At 35.7% G+C, this 21,062-nt stretch overlaps 1 protein-coding gene across 2 annotated transcripts in view; it reads right to left on the bottom strand.

Annotated features, from left to right (window-relative positions):
* Window positions 1–21,062, bottom strand: part of LOC138170909 (cadherin-10) — a 313,250-nt gene that overhangs the window by 219,248 nt on the left and 72,940 nt on the right. For both annotated transcript variants that reach the window (XM_069100370.1, XM_069100369.1), the window contains one exon: window positions 6,015–6,389. In XM_069100370.1, coding sequence (XP_068956471.1) covers window positions 6,015–6,245 — 231 coding nt within the window. In that variant the 5' untranslated portion in view covers window positions 6,246–6,389. The remainder of the gene's footprint in view (window positions 1–6,014; window positions 6,390–21,062) is intronic.

Below are 21,062 nucleotides of genomic sequence, written 5' to 3'. Positions count from 1 at the left end.
TATATATATATATATATATATATATATATATATATATATATATATATTGCAGCAGATAAAAATTAGTGACACTTTTCAATGGATTGTTATATGTATGTATATATGCATGTGGATATTCATTAGAGTATATACATATATATGTATAGATTTATATATGCATGTATGCACAATTTAAATGATAGCTTCAAACTACACTAAGGTTTTTTGAACTCGAGAGAGAGGATATATGTGTATATAAACATCACATACATATATATCTATACACGTGTGTTTTTGTGTGGCAGAGATGACTCAATGTAGTCAAATTTATATGTATCAATATTAATATAATGTAGTATATGATATTAACAATTATGATAGCAGTATCTCATACCTATATAGCATTTTAAGTTCTCAAAGTATTTTAAATATTTTATATACTATATATAGATATATGTACATATACATGCATTTATACAACTATGTGCTTATGGAGATAAGGAACATTTATTCATAAGCCCAAAATTGGTTACAAAAACCCTTTGTCTAATTTTAAATCCCTGTATTTGGTGTAAGGAATGTGGCCTTTCTTCCTATTACTAATTTTTTATCTATGATACTCATAAGGAATCTTTGTGTAATTTTTGTTTTGTAGTTATATTTTAGATTATCTTCATGGTCAGAAATGAGAATTTTATGTAGGTGAATGTTATCCAAAGATATATATTGAATAAATAGCACGAATAAAAATAACTATCTAGAGAAGTACTGAAAAAAATACATGGTGTCTAATAAAGAACTGAAGAAGTCTCTGATGGAGATTGTCTAAATTTCTTCACATAAGTTGGAGGGTATCAGCTCTTCATATTTCTGGACAAAATTGTTGGACCAAACTACACTTCCCTAAAACCTCCCTGAGTCAGGTTTACTGCAAACCAAACAGGAAAACATTGGTTTCAGAAGAAAAGGTGCTATTTTCCCTGTGCTGAAAGGTACAACTATTTCTGGTTGCTGTATTTCCCTCCACCCCCACCCCCAACTCTCTGAAGCCAGGGATGCATGAATCAAGCTAGAAAATTGCTTGCCTGACACTTAGAGCTCCATTAATTTTTTTCTTCTCACCTGTGGACAATTTTTATTCATGGCAAAAACAAAAAGAATGAATGAATAGACTGACCAATAAATGAATAGATAAAGATAATGCACTCAAACTAAGGAATAATACAAAATGAGCTTCAACATCTCCCAATTTATTCAATCGCATGATTTTAGCATTACTTAAAAAAAAAACTTTTATAACACTTCATTTTCTTTTTTTCCCATTTTCACATAAACTTTGTAAGATGTAATGACACCTCTATGAATATATTTTTAAATGAATTCCTTGTCAGGTGCTCAAACTATTTAATACATATATGACCTCTATTAGTTTCAGATATGGGCAAAAAAGAAAAATTGTATGCTTATGGAATATAATGAACAAAAACATCCTCCACCTCAATAAATCAAACTGTGTATTTTATTCTGAGCTCAATTTCAATTTCATTTCCTCAAAACCTTTTATAGCTAAATGGAATGAAGTGCAACCTGCACTTAGACAAATCATGACACAATCAAAAAATACATGCAGTTGTCTATTTTCTCCATATTCTCTCTTTATAAAAAGACACATCAGCAGGTGTCTATAATACAGAGAAAGAAAGAAAGACATCTAAACAGGGACATGTCTGTTATGTTGTGGGAGCATGAAAATTGAATTTTGAGAAGGAAATTTTAGAACAAGTATTAAAAAAAACACATATTTCATTTTTCAATTGAACTTTTACTGAATGGGTAACTTGATTGAAAGGATAGATCATTCTTCTATTTCTGCTCTAATACAAAAATTAGATATTGGGAAAATCTTTAACAATAAATATATCATCAGCAACAACATCTCAAGTTTATGTAGTGCCTTAAGGATTTCAAAGCTCTTTATGAATGTCATATATATTATTTATATATTATTTTATTTTATCCTTACAATAATCATTCCAGGTAAGATAATTTCCCCCATCTTCATTCTAAGTACTGTGCACAGTCTCTAGATGGCAGCTGACTATCATTTCAGGTTTCAAGGGGCCATTCCCAAGTGTCTAGGTTTCTAGTGTTGTCATTTATTAGCCATCACCAATATGTTCTGAAATGATTATCAGTCAAATTAATTTTATTTTAGAACATTCATTAACTCAGCAGGTAATATCTCTCCAAACTGGGGACTTATTCTCCCTGTTCACACATAAATTCCCTGGGGAGAACACAAACAAAATTAAATAGTGAATGGACAAATACTGAATTCCTAGTTCCTCATTATGAGAAACCTTTTTATCCCTTTGTGAATTCTTCATAAAACTCCATTAGCTATAATTGCAGGACTCTGAGTTATAAAGCTCCTTTTTCAGAGCCCTTTGCTTATTTGTCCCTGTCTCTCAGTTCCAAAGTAGATATTCTCATTAGCCACTGCTGTTTCATGATTGCTGTTACCAACTCTGAGGTAAATTCTGTATCTACCAACCTTTTCAAAGTTGCTAATGTTGTCACCTGGTCAGTGTGGGCAAAAGAAGAAATTGATCCTCCCACCCCACCCCACTTCTCATATTCCCAGAGTAATTCTCTCCCAGGATTCTTTCACCCCTGGAATCTACTACCACACAACTGGGATATTGTTGGAATGTCTCTTGAATAAGTGTCCAGGGTATTCCTGACCCAATGGTAATCGCTAAGTTTCCTCACATGAAAAATAAAGGAGTAGGACTAGATATTTTAAGTCCTTTTTCAGCTATAAGATTCTAGTCTCATCTATTTTGCTAGAGCATCAAACAGGGATAGATTGAAAACTTCTATATCATTTTTCAATATTGAGTACTAGGAGTTATTATAGATTAGTCATGCACAACTTACCACCAAGGAGGAAGCAAGTCTCCATTTGGCATTCCTCACTTAGGCAAATAGCACAAATATAGAGCAACCAGGTGGTGGGCCTAGAGTCAGAAAGTCTCATCATCTTCCTGAATCCAAATCTGGCCTCAGACACTTACTCAGACACACACTAACTGTGTGACCCTGGGAGAGTCACTTAACCCTTTTTCCCTCAGTTTCCTAATCTGTAAAATGAGATGAAGAACGAAATGGCAAACCACTTCAATATCTTTGCCAAGAAAATTCCAAATGGGGTCAAAAATGATTGAAAATAAAAGACTGAAAGAGAAATGGGTCTAACACTAGAAATTGTTTATCCTTAATGTCCTGGATTTCATGCTTTTCCTCTCTGACCATGGGTTTCTTATTTTCTATCTAACCAAATGTTTATAATCCATTCCAACCCCCTTATTTTTCATGTGAAGAAATTCTTGTTAAAACTGTTTTGCTCCCTGCCTTTACCTTACCCCCTTCTAGTTTCACTTACTTTCTACCCAACCTATATCACATAATCAACCATTTCAATGACTCCTTTTCCAGTACCAGATAATTACCCCACCCTACTTTGATCTTTCCCTGGGTCACATCAGTATTCTTTTCTATTACTGTTAACAAATGCTTTCGGTATTTCTGGGTTGCTAAGCATTTCAAGAGAGTTATTAAACAATGTTACCAGATCCAATGTAACTGCATTCTAACCATAAGCAGTTCACATGACTGGAAAATCTTTTTCATTTGTTCTAATTTCATATCATATTCCTTATGGTGGTCTAAATCTTTATTAAACTCCTAAATTATGACTATACACTGTAGCAACTCTAATGAGAACTATTTCTGTCAATTCTAGAAAATTTAAAATAAGAAAATAATCAGTTTTCCCCATTCATTTCAATTCCAACATTTGGCAGCAACGACTTCTCCAAATGAGTGTTTACATGGTAAATCAGTATCCACGTTAGGGAGTCATTCAGTCCAAAAACACTTATGTACTAACTATGTTCTTGGCATTATGCTAAATTTTGGGGATATAAACAATGACCAATGATAGTCCTGGTTTTAAGGAAAATACTCTGTGCACGCACGCACGCACACACACACACACACACACACACACACACACACACACACACACATACTTCCCAGTGAACTGGAGATGAGGGCTGCCCTAGTCCTCCAAGTCAGTATCTGGAGTGCCGTTTTGACATAGTACCTTCAATGATGATTTCTCCACTTCACCTTTTTGATTTAGAAAATTTCAATTTCTGGCATGTAACCCTCTGATCAACTTCTGGAGGGTTTAATGGTGTTAATTGTTGTGGGAGCACTTCTACTTCCAAATCTGTACTTAAGAATTTTTAAGAACTCTGATAAGTTGAGAGTTAGGAGAAAAGCAGAATTGAGGAAGGAGTCTGACAACCCATGGCAGTTTTGGACCGTTTTCATAAAGGAGCCTGATCTTCATAGTCTTAATTCGATTTCTGGGAAAAATTTCCACAACACATTGATCGTAAACCATACAAAGAAGAAAAAAAAATAACACAACTCTCCTGAACTAGATTTTTTGTTTGTTTGTTAGTTTTTGTTTTGTTGCTTTGGAGGCAATCAGGAATAATTGACTTTCCCATGTGTAGCAGCAAGCACCCTAGCATACCCAGGATGGCTGCTAGCACAGTTTCTTTGATCTGCTTTTCTAAAGGAAAACAACTCAAAAAGGGTTAACAATCTTACTTTAATCAAACATATTTCCTTTTCCTAGTTCAGGGGGAAAAAGTCAGCACCCTAAACTTCATGCAATACAAACAAGTTACAAGCAAACAAAATCACAGTAGAAAATTTAGGTGATGTTAGAAAAATAATAATAAATTATTGGTATTTAAAGTTATATAAATTCTTACTCTTCTGTGTTTGTCATATCCAGACCTTTCTTTCCCATTTTCATTGCAATTGACATAGCACAGATCCATATTATCAGATGTCAAGAACACAGACTCTATTCTCTCTTTTCTATCCTGATCATTGCCAGTACAATTCTCCTAAAATGCCATTTTGATCATGTAACTCCTCTGAACCCAAATCTGACACTGTGCCTCACTGAATACATGATTAATGTTGTCTTTACACCAGACTATTCTATTTTTACCAAATGATGCATTAGCTCTCTCACCTCTAAGTCTTTGTGTCATTGGCAAGCAATACAGAGCTTCCAAGATTCTCTGGCTTTGTGAACATCATACCATTTCCTTCAAGACCATGTGTTAACTCGTTTATAAAGTCTTCCAAACAGAAACCATCTCTTCCTTCTATGAATCATTCAAGGATTTTGTTTATACTATGCATGTGAAATATCATATACTTCTTTGTCTTATAATTTTTGAGGACTCCCCTCAATCCAGACTCTGGAGATAATGATAATTTTTCATAGAAGACATGTACAAAATCCAGTTATAAAAGTTAGTTTGCTTTTTACAAAATAGTTAACATTTCAAAGTGCTTTTAAATTCCTCAAAATAACCACTCAAGCAATATTATATTGCTGTTTCAGTTGTTTCTTAATCTTTGCAATCTTATTTGGGGTTTTCTTGGCAAAGATACTGGAGTGAGTTGCCATTTCCTCCTCCAACTCCTTTTATAGATGGGAAAATTGAAACAAACAGGGTTAAGTGACTTGTTCAAGGTCATACAGCTAATAAGTTATGAGGCTGGATTTAAACTCAGGTCTTCCTTACTTCCAGCCCAGTGCTCTGTCCACTGCAATAACCATTTGTATCCCATTTCATATCTGCTGATGCATTAATTCTTTAAACATTTGCTGAACATCTAGTGTATGAGTAGCACACTGCTAAGCACTGATCCAGTGTCCGTAATGCTGATCAAAATACTGACATTAACATGATTTTGCATTTTTATTAACAAAATGTATCTATCTGTATTTATCATGAAAATATGTAAGATTAAGGCAATGTAGAGAAAACAACAACAAATCTTTAAGAAAACTACAGCTTGGGTAAACAGAAATATTTTTTAGATAAATGTGTAAGCAAAGGATAGAAAGATTATTCATTTAAGTTTAAACTTACCTTTCCTACATATTGATAATCAGATCCTGTATATTCTTCAAGTAAGAAAAATTGATTCCACATCCAACCACGTTTTTGACGGTGCAGCACTTTTCCATCTCTCCCTGCTGTGCGTGGTTTTACAACTTTTGTTTGGGGCTCAGAAGTCCTTCTAAACAACATCTCTGTAGAGGAGAAATTTGGCAGGCACACCCAGAGCAGAAATAATAGTAAAACTCGGTATATTGTCATAGTGATCCAATTGCTGACAGGTCACGATGTGGTTGATGGGAGAGTAGCAATGTTTTCCTGGACTGCCTTTTGATGAGTTTCTAGTAGATAGGGTATCCAATTCGTTTCCAACAGTTAATCATTATTTTATTCATATTTCCCAATCTTCAAAAATAAACAGAATAAATATACCGTCAGTTGAAAACATGAATAGTTACATGTCCCCTCACATTTAAGTTCAGAGTTCATTTATTTAACACAGTAGTTATTGGAAAAATGGTTCTTATTTCATGTGGTAATGATTTCTTTTGAAAACAGCAATTACCTGCTGACCTATATATGAATGAAAGAAAAACAAATGTAACTAAATCCTTTCAAATTATATATAGAAAAAAAATTAAACAAATCAGTTTTCTTTAATTGATCTTTCCCCAAAACCCCTTCTATAAGATAGTTTATAAAAATCATATTTAAGATAGGAGCAAGGTTAGATAACTTTAAAGTTACATTTTACTTCTAGAAGTATGTGATTACATATAATTATATGTTTATTATTGTAATGGCATAAAGGTGTATCTTTACTCTATGTGATAGGTACACTCCCCAAATTCTACATTTAAACCAAAATCTTAATGAGTGTATGATATTTTAAATGCATTAAGGAAGGATACTGTCCAATTATCCTAAGTAAAGAATTAAAGAATTATAATGTAATCCACTAGCAAAGCAATGAATCACGTTCTACTTATCTCTGACTGAAGGCCAAGGAAAGGTTAGAGGGAAACTTATTTACCCTAATGTCTAAGATCAACTCCATGGTAAAAGGGGAATAGGTCCCAGATTGTTAAAACTGTTTGAGGGTCAGAGGCAATGTTACTAACACACAGGACCATAGTTCAAAACATCTAGAAATCAATCGATGTCCATGGGGTCAAGAAAAGGGTTTATCTGCTAGATATAGTAGCAGTGAGTTCAAGCATTGGGGAAAAAAATGTAATGGAGAAGAACATAGGTTAAATCAAGGTATTATTATGAGGAAGGAAAAAAAAAACATCTGGCCAAGCAGAAGCTATGCAGAGAAGTAGCTCAAAGGCTACTCTTCAGCAAATAGCTGCTTTCATTCATCAATAGATATGATATTGCATGTGGCAGTAATATGTTATGACACATGTTATCACATATGGTATCAATGAATCTTTTTTGAAAGCAAACAAATTTCCTTACTTTTTTGTTTAAATGTAGATGTTCACATATGCTCAAAGAAAGCTTCATTTTTATCTAAAATACTGGTTTATATCATTAAATCATGTTGCTTCTATTTCCGTGCTATCCCTCAACTTAATTTACAAGTAATCCAGTATTTTTCATTTTGCTTTTTATCAAGATGCCCCACAGGCTAATGCAAAGTGATTGCAGAAACAAGAGTAATGATTGAAACTGTAGTTCCCTAGGGTATAATAAATAGCAAAAGAGAGTATCACACTCATCAGAGGAAATATAACATGACAGAAGTAAACCCTCCTATTAAAACAAATCTTAGGATTTAATACTTGGAGAATAAAAAGAGCACAATGCATTATATAGACTCGGTGATAAAAGACAAAGGATTTCATTTAATTTGAATGTATGACAAAATGGACCTAAAGTCTTCTGGGTTTTCTTTGTATGTAGTGTTAACATTCTGAGTGCCATTTTCTGATAAAACTTATCTTTTTAAAGAGTTATCTACATATAAGTCTTCTATAGCTGAGACTTTGCTGTGCTGTGAAATGATGATAATTTAAAAAATACATCCAAGCAATACAATTTCATATTTGAAAAACCTCATACTTCAAATTTTATAATGAAGAAAATTCCCTGTGAATCATATGTACATTTTGTGATCAGAATTTGACATGATTATTCACTCTAAATATAGTATAGTCTCACAAGTACTAAAAAAACAAACTGAAAAAAAAAAGCCGCAACATCTAAACAGTAGTTTTTTGATAGTCCATGAGGAACTTTTTACAGTTTTTTTTTAAAAACAAGAATGGGGGCTACATATAGTGTCTGTGGTTGCTTTTGTTATTGTCACTGCTTCTATTTCTAAACCTCAACTGGTCAAATTGAATTTGCATTTTTTAGATGAAAATCTAATACATAAATATACACAGTGATTTCATAACCCCTTAATACATTTTAATAATAGTACATTTATTTTAAAATAATTTAAACAGGGGGAGCCAGGTAGCACAGTGAGTAAGAGCACCAGCTCCAGTGTCGGCATGACCTGGGGATCAAATCTGGGCTCAGATACTTAGCACCACAACCAGAAATAACTGACCGTGTAACCTTGAGCAAGTTACTTAACCCCGATTTCTTTAAAATAATAATAATAATAATTTAAACAATGGAAGCATACCAATAAGATAATATTTTGACACAATAAAGGGCTGAATTTGTCTATGATTTAATTCTTCTAAGTCTTGCTGAACATGGGCTAACATTCTCTTAATTTCATATTTATGAAGAAGCTCTGGGGAGCTAAGTATATAAGCCTATTTTGTGTAATATACATAATGAACTAAGCATTCTTTCAATTGCCCAAATTTGGAAACTCAGAATTATTTTGACTTTTACCTCTTCCACATTTATAGCGCCACAATGCTGTCAAATTTTCTGTTTTCTAATTTCTCAAATCCAATTCTTATCAAACCTATCACTTTAATTCTCTACTGTTATTTTTGTTATTTTTCAATTTAACCTGAAAACCAGGGCAGTGTGGTACAATGGAAAAAGGACAAGCTGTGAATTAGAAAACTTTGGTGGAAGATCCCATCATGGGTAGAGTGTTAGACTCAGAATTAGGAAGTTGTTGTTTAGTCCTTTATCAATCATGGCTGACTCTTGACCCTATTTGGGCTTTTCTTGGTAAGGATACTGGTTTGGCAGTAAAGAAAAAGGATTTGCTAATTCCTTCTTAAGTTTATTTTATGGATGAAGAACTGAAGCAAACAGAGTTAAGATATTCAGCCTTGGTTCAAATCATTAAGCTCAAACACTTACTAGGTGTGTGAAGCTGGACAAATAACTTAATTTCTCTAAGCCTCAGTTTCTTCAGCTGTAACATGAAAAGGCTGCATTCAGTAATCTCTAATATCCCTTCCATTCCATTGATATCCTGTACTTAAGGTTCTGTGATCTCTACTTCTGTCATTTGCTACCGGATTAACCTTGAAAGAGTTAATTAATAGGGGATGGGGTAGGAGAACATTAACTCCAAGTAGAAGTATGCCAGTTCCAATTGCCTTCATAATATTCTTAATGTTACAAATTTGGGCTTGATTTATATTGTATTGTTGGTTGTCTACTCGAGAAAGTGACAGAACAAATGTCAATGGTGCAGATTAAGCTCAAAAGTACATTCCTGAGAACATTTCCCACCTAATTGTTAAAAATTTACCAACATAATTACCTGCTTCTTTCAGTTGTAACCCTCAGTTTGCAATTGAATCAGTTTGGTCAGATAAGGCCTCTCATTCAAAGGAAAGAAGAGGCAAATGTAGACAGAAATAACTAATGACTGATCCTGATGAATCCATAATTATAACCACAGAGCAAGTTACCTTTATTTGTGGGTGTCCTTATTTGATTGCTCATTTGTGCATAGATAGGTATCTGTTTATCTAGTCTTCATTCACAAAGGATATTGGTTCTCTTTGTACTTTAAGGCTAAATGCTTAGGATTCACACAGGATAAGTGTGTCATTTTGGCAAAATTGACCAGCTTCCCAATAATTCTTGGATATAGTTGGCATGTCCTAGGTCAAGACAAAATGAAGGCAGGTAACATTTTCACAGTCTGGATAGTCACTTTGTGTTATGTGAACTATAGCTAGGAAGGTTACCATTGAGCATGAGATGTAAATTTACATTCCTGAGTTCCCAACAGATCAATTACACCCTTTATAAAAATGCTCTTTCTCCTCCTTTGAGGTACAATCATTAGAGGTACCACTTCTGAAGCTGCATGGTGAAATCATATAGTATCATTACATCATTTGCATATTCTTTGGGGACAAGGCTTTGAGAAAAGGGCATTATGTGTTTTGTATTCCCTGTAGTGCTGTTATATATTACAATATTACAGCAGTGTCCATAAAAATTCTTTGAATGGATGAATGCTTTTTTTAAAGTGACATTCTGATTCCTTGAAATGTTTTCATAGTATTTAGCCTAAGCCTTTCTTTTCTGGGCTAAACTACATACCCTTATTTTGTTCTCAGAAATTATGGGCCTATTATTTCCTACATAAGAGTCTTTCATAAGGTTGAAGAATTATTAAATCATCTCTCAAGCTTTTCTACTCCACTCTTCTCCATAAAATTCCTATGATGGTCCTAAACTTATAATCATCTTTATAGCTCTCCTCTGAATGTCTTCCAAGTTCTCTCTGACTTTCTTTTGCTGTGGAGAGGAGAAATAGACAGAGAACTCTGGTAAAGATGTACAGTGGGGAAATAATGGGAAAATTGCTATTTACTTTATACAATCTATTTTTCACTTCAGCTTAATACTGTGCTTGTTTTTTTCCCCCTCAATATTGGCTGTATATCCTTGGTTCAAGGTTGCTTTTAGTTTTCTTTCTGCCATAATTTCCACTCCACTTTTTTTTCCTTCCCATCAGACTAATCAGCTATACCAAATTAACTTTTACTTGACAATCATTTATAATTAATTGTGCTACTGCTTATATATATATATGTGTACATATATATGTATATGTGTTGCATAAATATATGCATACATTTATAGGTATGCAACAGCCTGCTTTATTATGTATATGCACATACTGAATTTTCTTTGGTTTTAATTAACTGTGCATTTCCCCCAATTTTGACTCCTATGTTTTAATGTGCTCATCACCATTATACATCATTCTCTCCCTGTACCTGATTTATCTGTAAAATTAATTGTTATCTTGATAGACAATACTTTTGAATCATACATGAAAAATTTGGTACTTTTGGTATTTTTAACTTTCTTCAGAACATTACACATGCAATATTATTAACTGAGTTGGAATTCACTATTAGCATGACTAATAAACTTAATTAAGCATGCTAAAATCTGTTTGTTCATTTATAGACATTGCAGATAGATAGATAGATACACACGTTCTCTTTCATCATTCAGATCATTAACTGCAAATATACTAAAGATTACTGCACCTAGGAATCAATTTTTTCTCATACTATATTAGTATATACATTCACCTATGGAAATTGAAGTGATTTTTGACAGTATAAAGAACATGTTAATTTCTGTTGTTGAAAAAAATGAGCATCATTATACCATCATGAATTTGAAAATTCAGAGTTATCTTTAGTTCATTGCTCTCTCCCACAATCAATCTCCAAGTCTTGTTGATTCTACCTATATAGTATTTCTCCATATGCTTCTCCTTTCTGCTCATAAGGTCATAACCCCAGTTTAGACCCTTATCACTTCTGTCCTATGCAATTACAAAAGTCTACTAAGTTATTTCCCTGATTTATGAAAGTCAATTGTGGCTGTGCCACTCCCCTATTTAAGAAAATATTGTGACCTCCTAGTGTTTCCTGGACAAATATGAATCTCCATTGGATTTACAAAATGTCTCTTACCTGTCTTTTCAATCCCATCACACATTATTTCCTTTCATGTATTCAGTGGTGCAGGCAAACATATTAACTTGCCATCCCTCATGTGTAGCACTCCTTCTCCTCCCTTTAAGCCTTTTGCCCAGGCAGTTCCCTATGCTTAAAATATATTCCCTCCTCAACTCTACTACACAAAATCTCTAACTTCCCTCAAAACAACTCCAATGTTACTTCCAATATGAAGCCTTTTATAAATCACAACCTTATCCCACTCCCCAAAAATCACCTTTTCTTTACATCATACATACTTTCTATTTCTCCTGTTCTTAATTTTATAAATGAGTATTTCCCTCTTAATAATTTATAAACTCCTTGAATACAGAGACTGTTTTATTGTTATCTGTTATGTTTAACAAATACTTATTGATTGGGGGAAGAAATGAATCTCAAGTCAAAATTTTAAAATTCGCCTCAAGAAGCATTCTACCTTTTAAAAGGAGACAGCATATATTTTTTAAACTTAATTATTTCATTCAGTCCTGGCACAGTGAAACGAGATCTGGACTTGGAAATAACAAACCAGGGATAAGTTTCTACCTGTATTGCTTACTAACTGTGTGACCTTGGGCAAATACCTTGAGATTATTTGATCAGAATTTTTCTTTTCCTTTGTAAAAGCAAAATGTTGAACTAATCCAAAACTTCCTTCCTTTAAAAATATAGTTGTATGACCCTGTTTGAATAAAGTTAAAGAAGTGGACAATGAATCAATGGGATTTAAATATATTCACTTGCCAACATATGGAAAATAGGCAATCCCATTTGTATAAAAAATTCTCACTTATTCCAAGACATTTCAGTATTTAATTAAACACACAGAGTGGGTGGCCATCAGAATGGTAATTAAACTTACAACAAGATAACTTTTTCATATTAGACAAATGATCAGTAATTTGGTGCTTTGATATTAAACATACTAATTCCTTGACCACCACCTCCAAACCATGCCACATGCACTCAGGGCATTATACCCATTTCCTCCACATGGGAACTTTTCTGGAAATAGGCTAGGATATAACAGGTGAGATTTTTTCCACCAAGATCCTGAATCATTTTCTAGTCACCAGCTCCAAACAAATCTAAAGAATGGAGACCTACCCCCACTTTCCCTTTCCCCTTTTATGCATTGCCATCCTTCATTGGAAGGTGGCTTTCTTGAGGGTGGGGAATGCAGTTCCTACTTGCTTTTTTTACCCATTTCCAAAACTTACCGCAGTGCCTGGAATATTGTATGTTTATTACTATCTCTATCATCTATCAATGGTATGGAAGGGATTTTAGAGATTACTGAATCCCCAGTTCCAATCAGATCCCTTCAGATTCCAATCTGAAGCTGGAAGAGGGATAACCAGTTACAGAAATATAGGTACAAAGGGGATTCTGCACATTTTTCACTCTGAACTTGAAAAAATCTTTCCAGGTAGTTGATAACTAGAGTCCAACAGCAGTCTATTGAAACTCCAAATGGAACAAGCGAGTCAAGTTGCTCAGATCCAAACCCAGGTCAGGAATTGGGAGAAATCAGACCAATAATCAAACTTTTGTCAAGGATCTGACCACTTTGGTGGCTTTGAAAGCTTTCTGGTCCCCAGACTGCTCTGTCCGTGAGATCCCAATAATGTAACACTCAGTATCACCAAGAAAGCAGTTTCAAGTTCAGAACAAATATTCCCTCTAGCAGTATCCAGAACTTGCACCTAATATAAAGTCTGAAATCTAGAAATAGTTTGGAAGACTGAGGCAACAAAAAAATAATCCCACCATAAGAAGCTATTATTATAGTTAACAGGGACTCAGTACACAAATCCTGAGGAAGAGCATGATTCCAAAATATCTGCAAGAAAAGCCTCACAGAAAAATTGGGCTCAAGTTCAACTAGAATTCTGGGAATAGAGGAAACAGAATTAGAAAGGCAATTAACAGCTTGGCACAAGAGGTACAATACCCAATCAAGAAATTACAATGGAACAAATAAATGCTAAAGATTTAGTAAGACAACAATAAACATTAAAACAGAGACAAAGGAATGCAAAAAAGGAGAAAAAAATAAGTAATCCCATAGCAAAATGGGCTTAGAAAACTCATGAAGAAATACTTTGAGAATGAGAGGGAAGACAGACATTTTAAGAAATCATAAAAACAAAAAACCTGTTTAGATCTTTTAGAATCAGAGGGGAAAGTAGAAATGATGGGGTGCTTGTTTGGTCCTAAGATCATGTCTCTGGAAGCCTCCCAATCTCTTTGTAGCCCCATGCCCAGTGAGAAAATTTCCCTTGTTGCAGGCTTGACTCTCTTATCAGAATGATCAGAGGGATAGTGACCCAAAGACTCACTTTTTGGCACCAGATCCCCAAGGACTATGCTTCTGGCCACTAAAAAAACAAAACAAAACTGTTTATTCTCTTTCAGTCTAGAATCAGCAAAGTTCTTTCTCTCTCTGTCCCTGTCTCTGTCCCTGTCCCTGTCCCTTTCCCTGTCTCTGTCTCTCTGTCTCTCTGTGTGTGTGTCTCTCTCTCTGTCTCTCTGTCTCTCTCTGTCTCTCTCTCTCTCTTTCTCTCTCTCCATGTGTATATATGTATGTATATATATATATGTATATATATATATATATCTGTATTTTGACATACCTAGATTATAGTTACCTGCTTCCAAAGACACTTGGACCCCTGTTATATTCCTTTAAAATCCCTAGAGATTACCAAATTAGCATCTTTGGCATTCTTTTCCCTTGTTCCTCTTCCATATAAGCCCCAGAACCATCCTCAATGCTTGCAGGTTCCATTGGAAGTTCACCCACTTTGCTAAATCATTCCAGTAAACTTTGCCACTTGACTAAGAGACTACTTGAGTATGTGAATTTATTCCAGGAAACACTGCCTTGACATTCACATGGTTTCTAGCACCCTAAACCACATCAGAAATTAAAAGAATTCAACCATCACCTCTTGAATGAAACGTAAATGAAAACTCCTAGGTACAAAATGGTAAAAATTCAGAGCTTCCAGGTTTAAAAAATGCCATAGGGAGTCATAAGGAAAAAATGTAAGTAACAAAGAGCCACAGTCAAGATGACACATGATTTAATAACTACTGGTTTAAAGAAGGGGGAGAGTTTGGAATGTAATATTCCAAAATTCAAAGGATATAACCTTATAACCAAGAACAGTTTATTCTTGAAAACTGAATGAAATCCTAAACATAGTCTCATGTTATTCTTGTTCAGTCATTTCAGTCATAGGTAACTCTTTGTGGACAGCATTTTGGGTTTTCTTGACAAAGATACTGGAATGGTTTGCATTTCCTTCTCTAGTTCATTTTATAGATGAGGAACAGAGATCAACAGGGTTAAGTGACTTGCCCAGGCTCACACAACTAGTAATTGTTTGAGGCCATATTTGAAAAGAAGATGAGTCTTCCTGATTCCAAGCACAGTGTTCTATCCACTGTACCACCTAGCTGCCCTCTATTTCTACAAAATAGAAATTTAATGATATAAAGAACTTCTAAGCATTCCTGATTAAAAGACAAGAGCTGCATACACTCTGAAGTGTAAATATAGGAGTTAAGAGGAACATAAAAGAGTAAACATGAAAAAAAATAGACTAAACAAGGGAGAAAAACCTGTTTATATTCTAATTTGGGGAGATGATACATGTATCTTCTCTCAAGCCTATTATCATTGTCAATTAGAGAGAAAGAGTTTAATTAGACAGAAGGCCTGGGGGTAGTTCTATTATAATCTTATGATCTTAAAAGTAGAAAAGCAAAAAGAGAGGAAGCAGAATACATTGGATGAGGTGAAAGGTATATTGGGAAAAATTATCTCATAATTGCATTGTGCAAGTTTATACAAAAATCAGAGAAAGCAGAAGGCAGTACAGGTGACACTTATACCTTACTCTCATCTGAATTGGTCAAAGGAGAAAAGATTATACACAATTGGGGGCATAAATATATTTCACTTTACAGGGAAATAGGAGGGACTGGTTAAAAGGGAGGAGGAACAGCAAGGGCAGATTAAGAGAAGGTTTAGTCCTAAGCAAAACAGAATATACCAAAAAGTGTTTCTAATTAGTTTTGTGGTGGCAGAGAATTGGAAACAGATTCAAACTGTGAATGAATGAACAAGTCAGGGCACATGATTCTAATGGAACATAATTGTGCTGTAGAAAATGATGAAGAGGATGATTTTAGAAAAAAACCTAGGAGGACTTGCTTAAGCTGATGCAAAGGGAAGTGAGCAGATCCAGGAGAACAATGTATACAATGGCGACAATATTGTGAAAAACAAACAACCTTGAAAGAATTAGGAACTCTGATTAATATAATAAACAACCACAAATCCAGAGGATTTATGATGAAACTTGTTGCTTATGTACTGAGAGAGAAGTGAAGGACTCAGAATTCAGTGTTATAGGAAAGAGAAACTGAAGATCTTCCCTGCCCCTAGGCCCTTTGATAGGCTTAAGTGACTCTGAGATGCTTCCCTGATTTGAAAATATACTCTGCCCCCTAACAGCCTGAATGTGGTCACATGAAGCCTGTGGCAGGAAGCTTGTTTTTCAGGAATGCCCACACCTTGTTACTTTGTGATTGGGCAGTGGTTCAAGAGGGTTCTGATGATCTCTGATCCAGGAGAAGGCTATATATAACCTAATGTGAGGTTTTGCTGTGGAGCTCACTTTGAGAAGAGTTTTGTGATTTGACCAGATGAGACTTTGAGCAGCTTTTGAGCCCCCCAGCTTTGAAAACCCAGATGTTGGTGTTTCCCCCTCTGGTAACAGACTAGGTATGGATGTAATGGTCAGACACCAGCCTGTCTGCTAATATGTTTCTCTGTCTGTATTTTTTTTCTGCTTGTAACCTCTGTTTGTATTCTCTGAAGTTCCAGGTGCTGAGCTTTTTTTCCCTGAACTAGGTAAATGAGATATGTTTGATTAAAGCAAGATTGTTAATCCATTTTGAGCTGCTTTCCTTTATAAAAGCAGATCTAGGAACCTGTGGTAGTGATGAGGGATGGAATCCCAGTAGGTTCAGCAGGAATTCTGATCTTATCTAAGACCAGAAAACCTGCAATAGCTCTGGAAAGAATTCAAGGTCTCAGGCTTAATTAGAGTGAGAGTTGTAGAAGTTTATTGTTATGCTTCTATAAGAAGCAGGCAAGAGTCCTTTAGGGAACCTGGGAGTGAGATGGGTACATGCTTTTACCTTTAAAGGGTAGGGCTGCCATTGTCAGGGCTGACTGGATGGGAGGGGCCTCAGTGCATAGACAAAGGTCAGAGCTGACCAAGAGGAGCATGTGAATAGATAGCTTAGATAAGATTTGGGCCAGGTCAAAGGAGACAAAAGGCAAGGATAAAGGAGGGTGTGGGCCACGCCCAGAAGAAATTTAGAAGAGATTAAGTATGAACAAAGGGGTCACAGGGTGTTGACTAGGTGCAGTGTGGGATAGGGGAAGGGGCAGAGCTCAAGGATGGGAAAGGACAAATTGCAGTTACAATTTCAGACTGGTTTTACAAGTTGGTTTCACAAATTTATCTAGACCCCAGGTACCCCATCACTAGCAGCCATTCTGTGTATGTTAGGGTGTTTGCTGCTACAAGTGGTGTCATGGACAGAATCTGCAAACTAAAAGGAAAGTATGGAGGCTGGGATAATTTCTTGTTTCCCAGTTGTGGTAGCTGTGACTCTGTGGAGCCATGGAACAGGAGAGAAGAATGGCCTGCATTCAGACTTTGATGAAGTGAGAGCAGGAATAGTGAGCTGCCTGCATTGGGACTGGGGCAGAAGCCAGGAGCCGGTGCCTCCTGTGGGAAGAGGAGGAACCCAGGATTTCAGAATTCAGCCACAGGACAAGATAAGGGTTGTGTGGCAAGGCAGGAGCACTGAATGTGTTTTCTTGCTGCATCCCACAGTTTGGGACCCAGGGGGAGGATGGAGTTGGATCTATGGTGGGTGGGGTGAAGTGGCCATAGACCCCCAAAGACCCCACCCTGTTGGTTGGGTTGTGCAGTCAGCCCTCAGGCCTTGGAAGCAGGGGCTGGAGCAGTGTTACTGGGACTTGGCTCATTAGACCCTGCTCCTGAAAGTGCCAGGAGGAAGCCTGCAAGGGCAATGTGCAGAGGAGGGAATGACAATCCCCCCAAGAGAACTTTATTTGGACATTTTTGTTTTGGATTGAGGGGATTATAATGCTATATACTTTGTGTTTGTTTAAGGCCCTATGGCCACTTTGGTAATGAGTTGTTATGTATCTTGCAAATGTGATGTCTCTATTTTGTGAGGATTATGTTGTACTTAAGAGATGTTAGTGCTAATTCAGATGTAAATTGCCTATGTAATGGGCATGAAAGATCTTGAGGCCAAATGTTATGGGAATGGGAATCTGAAGATCTTCCCTGCCCCTTGGCCCTTTAATAGGCTTCAATGACTCTGAGAACTGTAGCAGCAAGCACCCCAAGCATCCTCAGGGTTTGCCGCCACCACAGGTTCTTGGATCTGCTTTGTTAAAGGAAAGCAACTCAAATTGGGTTAACAAGCTTACTTTAATCAGTCAGACATATATCGTTTACCTTGTTCAGGAGAAAAAGGTCAGCACCCCAAACTTCAAAATATACAGACAGAATTATCAAGACATTAACAGATCAAGTAGACAGCTTTCCAAACTGTCCAACCATTACATCCATACCCAGTCAACATCTGGGTTTCCACATCTGGGTTTTTCAAAGCCAGGGGACTCTCAACAACGGCTTCCCAGAATTCAGATCAAATCACAGAACACTTCTCAAAGTGAGTCCCAAAACAAAGCTACACATCAGGGCTTATATAGCCTTCTCCTGGCTCAGAGAATGTAACAACCTTATTGACCCACTGGCCAATCAAGAAGTATCTACTGAAAAACAAGCCTCCCACCCCAGGCTTCAGGTGCACTTTAGCCTAGGGGCAGGGAAGATCTTTAAAATTTACATTCGCATTACAAGAACCTTCCCTGATTTGAAAATATACTCTGCCCCCCAATACCCTGAATGTGGTCACATGGAACCTGTCAGGATTGCCCACATCTTATTACTTTGTGATTAGGCAGTGGGTCAAGAAGGTTGTGATGATTTCTGATCCAGGAGAAGGCTATATATACCCTGATGTGAGGCTTTGCTGTGGAGCTCACTTTGAGAATAGTTTTGTGATTTGGCCAGATAAGATTGTGGGCAGCTGTTGAGCCCCCCAGCTTTGAAAACCCAGATGTTGGTGTTTCCCTCTCTGGCAACTGCCTAGGTATGGATATAATGGTCAGACAGCTGGAAGCCTGTCTGCTGATCTGTTTCTCTGTCTGTATTTTTTGTCTGCTTGTAACCACTGTTTGTATTCTCTGAAGCCCTTAAAAACATTTGTGGGATGATTTAGAAAAATTGGCTTTACATAGGAGGGCAGAATAAAATAGCTGAGTTGATCAAATCAGGAAGAAAAATAATTTTAAGGGTTTTGTACAAACATACATGTATGATTCCCAAAAGTTTCTTTTTATTTGTGTTGGGCCAATCAGTCTATCTACAAACAGATACTTATGTTCCCATTTTAATTCCCATTTCCTTCACTTCATTTTCTATCTTCCTCTTCCCCCCTTCTTTCCATTTGTCCCTTTCTCATCCAATGTCTTTCTCTTTACACTCCTGAGAAAACGTGGGTGACCCAACACATGCTTTTGTCAGAGTGGAAAACTCTCATTATGAAAAAATCAATTCACAGAAGCTAGTCACCAATATAGAGCGTTAAAGCCTTGGAGCATTGCTCATGATAATGAAAAGCTAAATGCCCTGCCCCAGTCACACAAATTAGTATGTCTGAGATGAGATTTAAATATTGCTTTTTCTGACTCTGAATTGACATTCTATCTACTACTACATGCTGCCTCTATTACAAAATAATAAAAAATCAACTCAACAGAATGCCTAAGCAGTGACTTCTGGAGGCCAGGAAAAAATCTTTTTGCGCTCTCAAGTTTTTAATACTCCTAGTGTGTATGTTATTTCCTCCTTAGGCCAAATTCAATGAGACTAAGGTTGTCCCATTCCTTTTCACCTTCATGTCCTTCCCCTCCATTGTAACAGTTTTCTTTTTTCCTTTTTAATATGAGATAATTTAACCTAATCTATCTCTCCCTTTCTCCTCCCAATAAATTCCTCTCTCCTTTTAATTTTATTTTTAGATATCATCCCTTCATATTCAACTTATCCTGTGCCCTCTGTCTATTTATAAATGACCATACAAATGCCCACACTCACATATATATTTATATATACATACATCTTATACATACGTATGTATGTGTATATATATACATATACGTATATATATATGTATATATATATATATATATTTCCTTCAGCTATCCTAATACTGAGAAAATCTTATGAGTTACAATTATCATTTTTCCATGTAGGAATGTAAATAGTTCAACTTTAATAAATTCCTTACGATTTCTTTTTCCTATTTACTGACTCATGCTTCTCTTGCTTCTTGTATTTGAAAGTCAAATTTTCTGTTCAGCTCAGCTTTTTTCATCAGGAATGCTTGAAATTCCTCTATTTCTTTAATAACCATATTTTTCCTGTAGCATTGTACTCAGTTTTTCTGGGTAGGTGATTCTTGGTTTTAGTCCTAGCCCCTTTGACCTCCAAATACCATATTCCAAGCTTTTCAATCCCTTAACGTAGAAGCTGCTAGGTCTTGTGTTATCCTGATTCTGTTTCCACAATACTCAAATTGTTTCTTCCTGACTGCTTGCAGTATTTTCCTTGACCTGGGAACTCTCGAATTTGGCAATAGTATTCCTAGGAGTTTTCTTTTGGGGATATTTGTTCAAGAGGCGATCAGTGAATTATTTCAATTACTATTTTGCCCTCAGGTTCTAGAATGTCAGGGCAATTTTGCTCGATAATTTCTTGAAAAGTGGTATCAAGACTCTTTTTTTGATCATGGCTTTCAGGTAGACCAATAATTTTAAAATTATCTCTCCTGGATCTATTTTCCAGGTTAGTGGTTTTTCCAATGAGATATTTCATATTGCTTTCTATTTTTTTTTTATTTGTTTGGTTCTGTTTTACTGTAGTATCTTGATTTCTCAAAAAATCATTAGCTTCTAGTGGCTCCAATCTAA

This window comes from Petaurus breviceps, unplaced genomic scaffold (genome assembly GCF_028583685.1).
Source record: "Petaurus breviceps papuanus isolate PSGF00001 unplaced genomic scaffold, PetGlider_PUasm1.0 40, whole genome shotgun sequence".
Taxonomy (NCBI): Eukaryota; Metazoa; Chordata; class Mammalia; order Diprotodontia; family Petauridae; genus Petaurus; species Petaurus breviceps.
The sequence above is the reverse complement of the archived record's forward strand: the minus strand, read 5'-3'. Positions and strand labels throughout refer to the sequence as shown.